General features: G+C 32.8%; 1 protein-coding gene across 1 annotated transcript; it reads right to left on the bottom strand.

Moving 5' to 3' along the window:
- Positions 1-6,259: 6,259 nt before the first annotated feature.
- Positions 6,260-7,057, bottom strand: LOC120160024 (histone H2A-like). Its single transcript, XM_039170495.1, has 2 exons — positions 6,781-7,057; positions 6,260-6,697 (listed from the first exon to the last, which is right to left on the bottom strand). The coding sequence occupies exons 1-2, from the start codon at positions 6,988-6,990 to the stop codon at positions 6,455-6,457; spliced, it is 453 nt and encodes a 150-aa protein (XP_039026426.1). The 5' UTR covers positions 6,991-7,057; the 3' UTR covers positions 6,260-6,454.
- Positions 7,058-10,428: the final 3,371 nt, after the last annotated feature.

Here is a 10,428-nt window from a genome sequence, read left to right as displayed (position 1 = left end):
GCAATGATGGAAGAAGCTCCAGTTGTAGAGGATGTCACAATTAAAACTGTGATGGAATACATGGTCAATATTCGGGAGCATATTGATTCCCTTGTGAGTGGAATGCGAGCCGATATTTCATCATTGCGCGATGAAGTCTTCATGTTACGTGACGAATTACGTCAACGACATCAAACGAGTTAGGTAATTCATTATTTATGTTTCTAGACATTTACACGTTCTGAACTGTATTTTATTTTCTTTTAACAGATGTGGACAACCAAGCGGTCAATGAAGATGAAGCTGACGATGATGATGATGATGATCCAAACAAGTATATCGTGTTTGTAACGCCGCCTTCAAGAAAACTTTTAATTTTTAATCTCAATGGTGTCCTTGCCTACATCCCAAGACTTCCTGCAGGTTTTAATTCTATTCTTTTGTATCCATTATTTTAACATATAAGCGTATAACTTTAATCTCATTTTCTTCATGTTGTAGATGTTGTCCTCAGAACAGGATTATTTGAATTTATGCAATTTTGTTGTTGCCCTTTGGTCTTCAAAGATGAAATTAGAACATGTTTGGAGCAATTGAATTATTGTAGTCAAAATCGTTAATATACATTTGAATGTTAACATTCAAACTTGATTACAATCTCAGGCATAACGTCGACCGTGTACTTGAGAAACTACCTTTATTTTCTGAGCATTTTCTATTCGTTTGGGTAAGATTAATGTTATTACAGTTTGCTGACTTTTCGTTGTCTATGATTCCTACATATTTATGTTCGACTGTTTGTGAACAGGATCAAGCAAAATGCAAAACATACGATAATGTTACCTACTGTAAAGATCTCAATAATGTTTGGAAAGTGTGTCCTGATTTTAACGAGCTAAATACACTTTTGGTCGATGATTCAGCAGAAAAAATGATTTATAATCCGGTAAGTTGCATTTATGCAATATGTTTTTCCAGTTGAACAGGTGTTCAGACATTGATTATTTTAACAACTTATGTGTTTATATAGAAATACAATTACATATGTCCACATACCTTTGATGTTGCTTCCCATTCGAACGACAATGCTCTAGGTATGACACAAATTTATTCATGCTTATGCGAATTTAGTTAATTGTTAGTAAAATTGCACCTCATTAGTTTGATAATTGAAATTATTTATGTATGTCCTCAGAAAAAGGCGGAAACATACGAGAGTATTTGGAAAATTTGTTGAAGGCCCCTAATGTTTCGGACTTCGTTAGAAATAACCCTTTTTCATCGGATTAATTTCGTTTGTCGGTACATTATTTGAACATTGTTGTGTATGTATCTTTTGGTTTGATTATATTGTATGTATATTTTCATTAATTATTCCATATTTGCTTCTCTGTATACATATACATTTGAGGATTGTTGAAATATCAATACTAGTTATTAATGTATTTTACATCTGCTTGCAAATGTATCGAAACACATTATTAAAGAATTATTTTCCATGATATCCACGACAAAGTTTTTATATTTAGAAATATCAGTATATTTATAATCGTTTTATATAATGTATCCAAACTTAAAGTCTCCCATAAAGTATCGATCAATATATAAAAATCAACGACCCCAAAAACATCGAAACCAATAATTATATTGTAATGGGTAAATTTTCAATATACCCCAAAAAATATCAGCATAAAGTGTCGATACCTTTTCAAAAAGTGTCGATTGAAAAAAACATCGGAACCCATAATTATAATGTAATAGGTAATTTTGTAATATAACCGGTATAGATATACCGATTTTATGAGAGAATAGATCTACAACCTATATCGACACATTTTAATATTGTGTCGCTACTTTATGTCCAGAATGGATGAAAAAAGTGTCATTGAAAAAACATCGGAACCCATAATTATAATTTAATAGGTAATTTTGTAATATAATCGGTATAAATATACCGGTTTTATGAGAGAATAGGTCTACAACCTATATCGACACTTTTTAATATTGTGTCCATACTTTTAAGTAACGCGGTTTTTCTTCCTTCATTCAATATTTATATGTACATGTTTCTTATACACAATAGGAGTCATGTTGATACTTACGATAAATAGAGATCGTTGTCATTCCATTCTGTCTTCGAAAAAATCAGTTGATATAGGTTGTGTGCTTGTACTCAAACTGAGCTTGACTTGAGGACATGTTAGTTTGTTATGTCCCTCACCGTTGCAGTACCCACATCGCCTAATTTTCTTCTCGACCTTGTTCTTCGGCACTTCTTTTCGCTTGCGTTGTTTTCGTTGAGGGTCACGAACGTTGTTTACTAAAATGCTCTGGTTGACTGAATCATTCAAGCCAAACGAGTTTTCTAATTCTTCTATTAGTTTTTTCATCTCATCTCTTGCGGTTTTAAAAGACTCGTCTGTCTTTGATGCAATGTAGCATAACCTACTTGACGTTGAACGTAGAGCAGCGAACCTTGCCATTTACATCACTTCTGGAGACACATTCATGTCAATATAACTGGGTGCAGAAGCCTTCGCATCATTAGTCCACCTACTTTGAATCAAAGTCACGGGCAAATATGTGTAATCCAAGTGCTTCAAAATGTGAAGTTGATGGCGATACGGAAGTCCAACGGTCTCGAATTTTTTGCAGGAGCAAATTAGAGTTTTCGTACGAGAATCAAAACTACTTTCAAATTTCCTATTTTTTTCAGCGTACTTTGACAAAATATAATGTTGGCATTTATCTGATAAGGACTTAATCTGTGCCTCAATCCGGTATAATGTCTCCCGTATAAGTTCATCTTGGAACGCACGAAAAGATTCGCGGGTAAAAATCGCAGCGGCATGGCTTTCAAGGTCGACCAGTTTTGTGATCTGGAAGGGCTTTGTATGGGAACTTAAGTAATCCGCTTTCAACTCGTTCATACGCATTCTACTAATTCCATCTTCAATTGCACGAACAACATCTAAATATGTCTTCTTGTGTTTCAGTGCAATCGCTAGTGAAGCATTCATAGACTCGCACCTTTGTGTTGAGCGAATATTGGCAAAGAAATGACCCAATAGATATGCTTGTGCCCATAAGTGTCGTGTATTTCCCTTATCAATCACTCATGGATGCTTTTGGACGTTGAATTCTGAAACAACCGAACGCCATTGAATATCAAATTCCTTGGTTGTCCACCAGGAAGCCATGAATTTTGAGAATGATGTTGTAAACTTTGGGTCACCAATGTTAGCTTGTGCATTGCGAGAAAGATGCCAAGAACATAATCTGTGCTTAGCATAAGGGATAACAGATTTGATAGCCCTCTGCATTGCCCTATCCCCATCGGTGAGAACTAAAATAGGTAATTTATTCATCATGGCTTCTAAAAATTTCTGTAGCACCCACTCGAAAGATTGAGACGTCTCGTCAACGATTATGACAGTGGCAAACACAATTGTGTTATGGTGATGATTGACACCGACAATATGCATAATTGGTCGACCATACAAATTATCTTTGTACGTTGTGTCGAACGCAATTACATCGCCGAAGCATGTGTAATCCGATCTTGATGTAGAATCCGACCAAATAAGATTATACAATGCCCCTGATTCGTCTACCGAGTATGTCATAAAAAACCCGGGATCATCATGTTTCTTATAATCAAAGTAGGCAATAAGCGAATTCACATCCCCATCGACGATTTCCTTTGTTTTACCTCTTTGAAGTGCATTGTAGAGGTCTTTATGTGTAAATCCAACATTATGATAGCCCCCTGCCTGCTGCGTTAAATAGTTCATTACTTGTGACGTGCCAACACCGACCTCTTTCAATGTTGTTGCCTCATCGATATCAGTCTTACTTACAGCTCTATTAGAACGCATAAATGGTGTCATAACAGGTGTGTACAATACATGATTATGTTTCTGATCAGACTTACTTATAACCCACTGATCGTTTGTAATTGTTGCTGTAACTAAGACTCTAGCCTTACATCATGTTCTTGTGACTGGCGTATGAGCACGATAACGATCAACATTATTGACTTTTGATACTCGAAACCCTTCTTTGGAACAAAAAAATTCTTGTGTCTTCACGTTCCCTTCCACGTCAAGCCGTGTTGTTCCCTTAAGTGCACTAAACCCATGTTCCCGTGCGAATCCCTTGTAAAGGTACCAAGCTTGATCACGTGAACAGAAGAGCTGACCAACCAATCTGTCAGATTCATCAATATTATGTACTTCATGGCATTCCTCGGTTGGCTTAACATTGTCTACATCAGTATGATCCATGGCAAAAATTTTGTTGTGCAAGTTCAGTGGTCCCGGAGTTGATGGAGATGTAAGCAAAGGTTCATTTTGAACATGTTTCAGTCGTGCTGCTTTCAATAGGATGTGGTATTGGTAGTGGTAGTTAAAGGGTGGGTACAACATTAAATTCGCAGTACATATTTAGGTATGTACAATAACTACCTAAATATGTGTCAATACATTTTCTACAAGTATCGACCCAAAAAACATCAAAACCAATAATTATAATGTAATAGGTAAATTAACATATCAGGTAAATTTTACATTTTTTTATAATGTTACCTGATATGTTGAAAGTATTGATCATTTTTATAAAAATGGTCGATACTTTACAATATAATAAGTAAAAATATGATGTAATAGGTAGCGCTTACATTGTAAAGTATCTATCCTTTTTATAAAAGTGTTCATACTTATTTCACTGTGGAAAACATTAATTTAAGGTTATCTTTTGAGTGAGTTTTAAGATATATCAATTTAGTAATTATACGCGTCTAATGATTTATTTTTTATGTTACGGTATATATTATTATTAAATTAAAAACAATAAACATATATATTACATATTTATTATTATCTTTGGTTAATATTGTTAAATTTAAATTCTAAATAATATTTTATAAATTATCAAAACAATCAAATAATTTTTTTGTGTAAATAAAATTATTAAATTAATATTATAGGTGGAAAACATGAAATACTATTAAAAAATTTTGAAACATAAATTACATAACTTTCAAAAAAGTATCGATTCTTTTTACAAAAAGTATCTATACTTTCAACATATCAGGTAAATTTTATCGGTTTTGTCATAATAAAACTGGTTTTGTCATTTTTTTACTTGTTATATTGTAAAGTATATATCATTTTTATAAAAGGATCGATACTTTCAATATATCATGTAAAGCGCTACCGGTTTTGTTATTTTTTTACCGGTTTTGTTTTTTTTTTACCCGTTTTGTTATTTTTTTACCGGTTTTACTGAAAATGTTAAAAAACATTGATATTTTAGGTAGAAATAATAATTTTTAGGTATTTTTTACGGATTTTGTTATACCCAACAATAACAAAACCGGTAAAAATAGACTTTTTAATAATAAAATTAGTAAACACAAATTATACAAATTAATTTTAATTTTTTAGTTTGTAAGTTGCCACAATATAACTAATGAAAAAAGGACACGATATTTCTATTTCGATATTAACTTTCTAATAATAAAATAAAAAAATTATATATAATTACAATATAATTTTAAAAAATAATCATAATGAAATGATGGAAAATATTCATAAATACAATATAACTATAAGCATCAAACACAATAAAATAATATTATTTATTAACAAAATAATATTATTATTTTTAAAATATTAGAATAATTTATTTAATATTATCTATGTCAATATTATTATTAAAATGCTATATATATAATTTTATAAATAAAAAATTATGATTATTATATTTTATTAAAATAAATTTGCAATGATACCGGTATAAATATACCGGTGTTATGATAGAATAAGTCAATATAAACATTACCTATTACATTGTATAAGTACTACCTAATATATTATTTTACTTGATAATGTTTTCAGTAATTAACCTATTTTATTATATAAACGCTACCTATTACATTATATAAACACTACTCAATATGTTATTATATTTGATAATATTTCCAATAATTAACCTATTTTATTATATAAACACTATCTATTACATTATATAAGTAATACTTAATTTGTTATTTTACTTGATAATATTTCTAATTAAATGATATAATATAACCAGTCTAAATTTTAACCGATCATTTATTTAACCGATAACACCATTTTTTAACGCGTTCTACTTGACAACATATTATCTAATGCTTAAAGCACGAAATATAGATTTAGGGTCAAAACGGCGTCGTTATAGTCGGCTCTAATATTTATTGGTAAACTAATTTTTATCCCATCAAATTGACAGATTATGATTAAAAATGTAAATAACGGAAACAAGTAGTTTCATTTCAATTGAGACGGAACAAATGTGAATTTAAACATACCAAATATTCCATGACAGTCTTTTCCCCCACCCATTAACCATTCCACACAAAATCCACTCCAAGACTATCTAAATCTAACGAAGAATAAAAAAAAACCAAATTATTACAAGTTCCTTAGAAAAATCAAGCTTTCTTCGTAGATTTAGTGGCCTTTGATGGAGATTTAGGTTCCTTAGAGGCGGCCTTTTCAGTCTTCTTTGGGAGAAGAACGGGGTTAATGTTCGGTAAAACGCCACCGTGAGCGATGGTAACGCCAGAAAGAAGCTTTCCCAGTTCTTCGTCATTCCTCACAGCGAGTAGCACGTGCCTTGGGATGATCCTATTCTTCTTGTTGTCACGTGCTGCATTTCCAGCCAACTCGAGAACCTGGATTCAAAATTACAAACCTGAGTTATGAACTACAAACGATAACAAGACTCATTTGATGACTTAATTTAGCCTTCAGTTACCTCGGCGGCTAAGTACTCGAGAACGGCGGCGAGGTATACCGGAGCTCCGGTTCCGACACGCTGTGAATACCTTCCCTTCTTCAAGTAACGTCCGATCCTTCCGACAGGGAATTGAAGCCCAGCTTTAACGGACCTTGAAACTGGCTTCTTCTTTGGGCCGCCGCCTTTCCTTCCACCGGCACCTTTCTTTACTTTTGCTCCGGCGTCCATTACCCTGAGAAAGATGTAGATAAATAACGCTTACGTTTTAAGAAATGTAAACTCTCAGATTTAAAACAAAACGAGATAGAGCAAATAACGCGACGTGGGCATTTTATAGCTGTGGTTTAGGTGGAATAGAACGAGAGGGGAACGAGAACCGTTAGATTGAAAACTCATCAACTGTCATAGATCATTTGGTGTTGATCCGTGTGCTTTAGAATCATCCAATGAGGAGCGAGATTGTGTATTCTGAAATAAACTGGCCGCCATTTACAAACCCCAGTTTCCCGCTTTTTCTTTTTATCCTTTTTTTTAAACTTGGAATTAGAAGACAAGACAGTGTTTGTAAACTATATTGTTAATGCCGCAAAAATTAGGGTTTTTTTCCCAAATATAATTCAAAAAATATTGATTTTTAATTTAGCCATGAAATTATATTAATGTCTGAATCTCTTTTAAATATGTCATACTTTATTTAATAAATTTAATCATACTTTTTTATCGGTTAATGCTCCTCTTATATCAATCCTCATACATTGACTCAAAAATTCAAATTATTACAATTCAAATATAATTTTTCAAATATTCATAATTTAATCATATATTAAACTGATAACACAATCGATCGTTTAAATATCAGAGTTGTTTTTTAAAAGATATTTAAAGTCTTATCAAGTTAATAAAAAAAAGTTTTATCAAGTGAATAATCAATTGTCTCAGGATGATCGTTAGATTGAAAACTCATCAACGGTTACAGATCATTTGGATTTGATCCGTGTACTTTTGAATGGTCCAATGAGTAGCGAGATTGGGTGTTTTGTAATAAACTGGCCGCCATTTACAAACTTCTTTAGTTTCCGCTTTTTCTTTTTAACCTTTTTTTTAAACTTGGAATTAGAAGACAGTGTTTGTAAAATATATTGTTAATACCGCAAAAATTAGGGCTTTTTCCCAAATATAACTAAATAATATTAATTATGAAATAATATTAATTCCGAAATAGATTTATTTTTTTTGGGAAATTCAATTATGAACCGAGTTGAATTCTTCATTAATTATATCCATCTAAACTTTTGGATAAAAATACTTTTTAAAATTCATGATTGTATAATAATTAATTTGACTCTTATCATAATTGATATCAAGTTAAATATCCGTGACAATATACTTTGACTATCATGATAATTAATTTCAAAGAAAAAAATCAAAACTAATTTTTAAGAAGAAAAAAAGTTTAATAGTAAACACTAAAAATTAATTTCAAATAACGCATACATATCTATACTTACATGTTGAATTTGAGATTTTAAGTTTTTAACTCATCGCCTAATACATGACATATTGTAATAATTAAATATAATTTTCCAATCTATATATATATATATATTGTACAGTTATTTACTTTCAAATTTTTTATTTTTAATATTAAAATTAATAATTATAATGTAAAAATTGAGAGTTAAACTAAACGATTTTGACATATAATTGTCTAATTAAAAGAAGAGAAAATAACCTCAGTGACCAAAAATCTCATATAATATACGATTTTAACCAACTTTTTCCGGATTTACCAAAATGACCAACAAAATCGCAATGCGATCGCTAATTCGCAACGCGATCTCCATTATCGCAAATCAGTTTCCAGATTCGCAACGCGATTATGACTATCGCAATACGATTTTCCAATTTCGCGTTGCGATTTTCCCAATTCGCATTGTGAATAAGTAAATCGCAATGCGAATTTGGAAAATCGCAATGCGATACTGACTATCGCAATGCAATTTTCCTAATTCGCATTGCGATTTACGTATTCGCGTTGCGATTTTCATAATTCGCAATGCGAATACGTAAATCGCAACGCGATTAAGTAAATCGTAATGCGAATTAGAAAAATCGCAATGCGAATACGTAAATCGCAATGCGATTTACATAGCGCCATTCGTATTAACGCGTATTTTTTTTTTCAAATTCCAAACACGAATTTTTTCTTAATAAATCGGAAACTGAATCGTCCATAGTAATCGCAACTCATAACCTCAAACCTAAAATCACAACACTCAGTCACATCTCCATCTCTCACTCTCTACGGCGAAATCCGTCCCCATCTCCGAAGATTTTTGTCCCCATCACCGGAGAAATCCCTCACAACCATTCACAGTCAAAAATCCCTCACAATCATTCAGAAATGGAAAATCAACCTCCGAGGGTTAGTTTTTTTTTTTTTTTGAAATTTTTGCATTATTTTAGATTTTTCATATTGAGATTGATGATAAGTTTACTGGTAATTTCAATAATAGATTAACCATTTCACTTAGATTTCTTATTAAATTCATTCGATTGCTGCCAATACTGCTAAACTGTTTAGCCTGTGAAGTTAGTATTTGTCTTTGTTCTGTCTTTTGGTTGAAGTAATGCAGAAGAAGAATAGTTTCGAAAATGAAAATCGCAACGCGGAAATAACTATCGCAACGAGATAATCGCAACGCGAAACCAAAATCGCATTGCGATTTTCATTTCGCGTTGCGATTCTCTCGTTGCGATAGTCATTTCGCGTTGCGATTCTCTCGTTGCGATAGTCATTTCCGCGTTGCGATTCTCATTATCTCGTTGCGATTTTCATTTCAACCAAAAGACAAAACAGTGTTGCAAATTTTAGTTTCAAGAATAAACTACTATTTATGTTTATTGTTTTTGGTATATCTTGACAGTGTAGTTTTTGGTATATCTAACTTGGTATGTTTATTGTTTTTGTAGAAATTTTTTTCGGCTTCATTGACATTAAGGAATAAAGTTAGCCTAGCCACTACAATTGCTTCGAAGCTTTCACCTGCACAAAGAAAATTGTTTGAGGAAACCTGCTTCGGGCCATGGCTGAGAGTACAGCATCCGGGTGGAGATGCTAATTTGACCCATTTGTGGCTTCAGACCATGACTAGCGATCTACCCGACAGTATACAACGTGGTGAGGAAGAGATATGGTTTCATTTTCCACCGGCGTATACTTGTTTTGGGCGGAAGGAGTTCTGCTTAATCACTGGTCTACGATTCGGACACGATGATGTAGGCCGGTACACTCGTCATATCACCCGCCCATCATGGTTATCCAGGGTTTTTCCTGATGAGTCAATAGAGAAGCCGAACTTACACGTCGACGACATGAAGAAATTGTTTAATAAGAAAGATGGTTTTACTCGGATGAATGACGTCGATGTTGTCCGAGTATGTCTTCTACTACTTTTGTATGCCGGCTTTTTAGGCAGAGAGGCCAGACAACCTATTCCTCAGGAGCTAATATTATTGGTAGAGGACCTAAATGCATGGAATCTGTTTCCGTGGGGCTCGTATATATGGAAAGCTACCTGGACTAAGTTGTCGTCTGCCTTTGATGACCGCAAAAGTTTGCGGGGCGATGGGTCGAAATCCACTTTGTCAGGCTTTGTTTGGGCC

Source organism: Hibiscus syriacus, unplaced genomic scaffold (genome assembly GCF_006381635.1).
Source record: "Hibiscus syriacus cultivar Baekdansim isolate YM2019G1 unplaced genomic scaffold, ASM638163v2 tig00111388_pilon, whole genome shotgun sequence".
NCBI lineage: Eukaryota > Viridiplantae > Streptophyta > Magnoliopsida > Malvales > Malvaceae > Hibiscus > Hibiscus syriacus.
The sequence above is the reverse complement of the archived record's forward strand: the minus strand, read 5'-3'. Positions and strand labels throughout refer to the sequence as shown.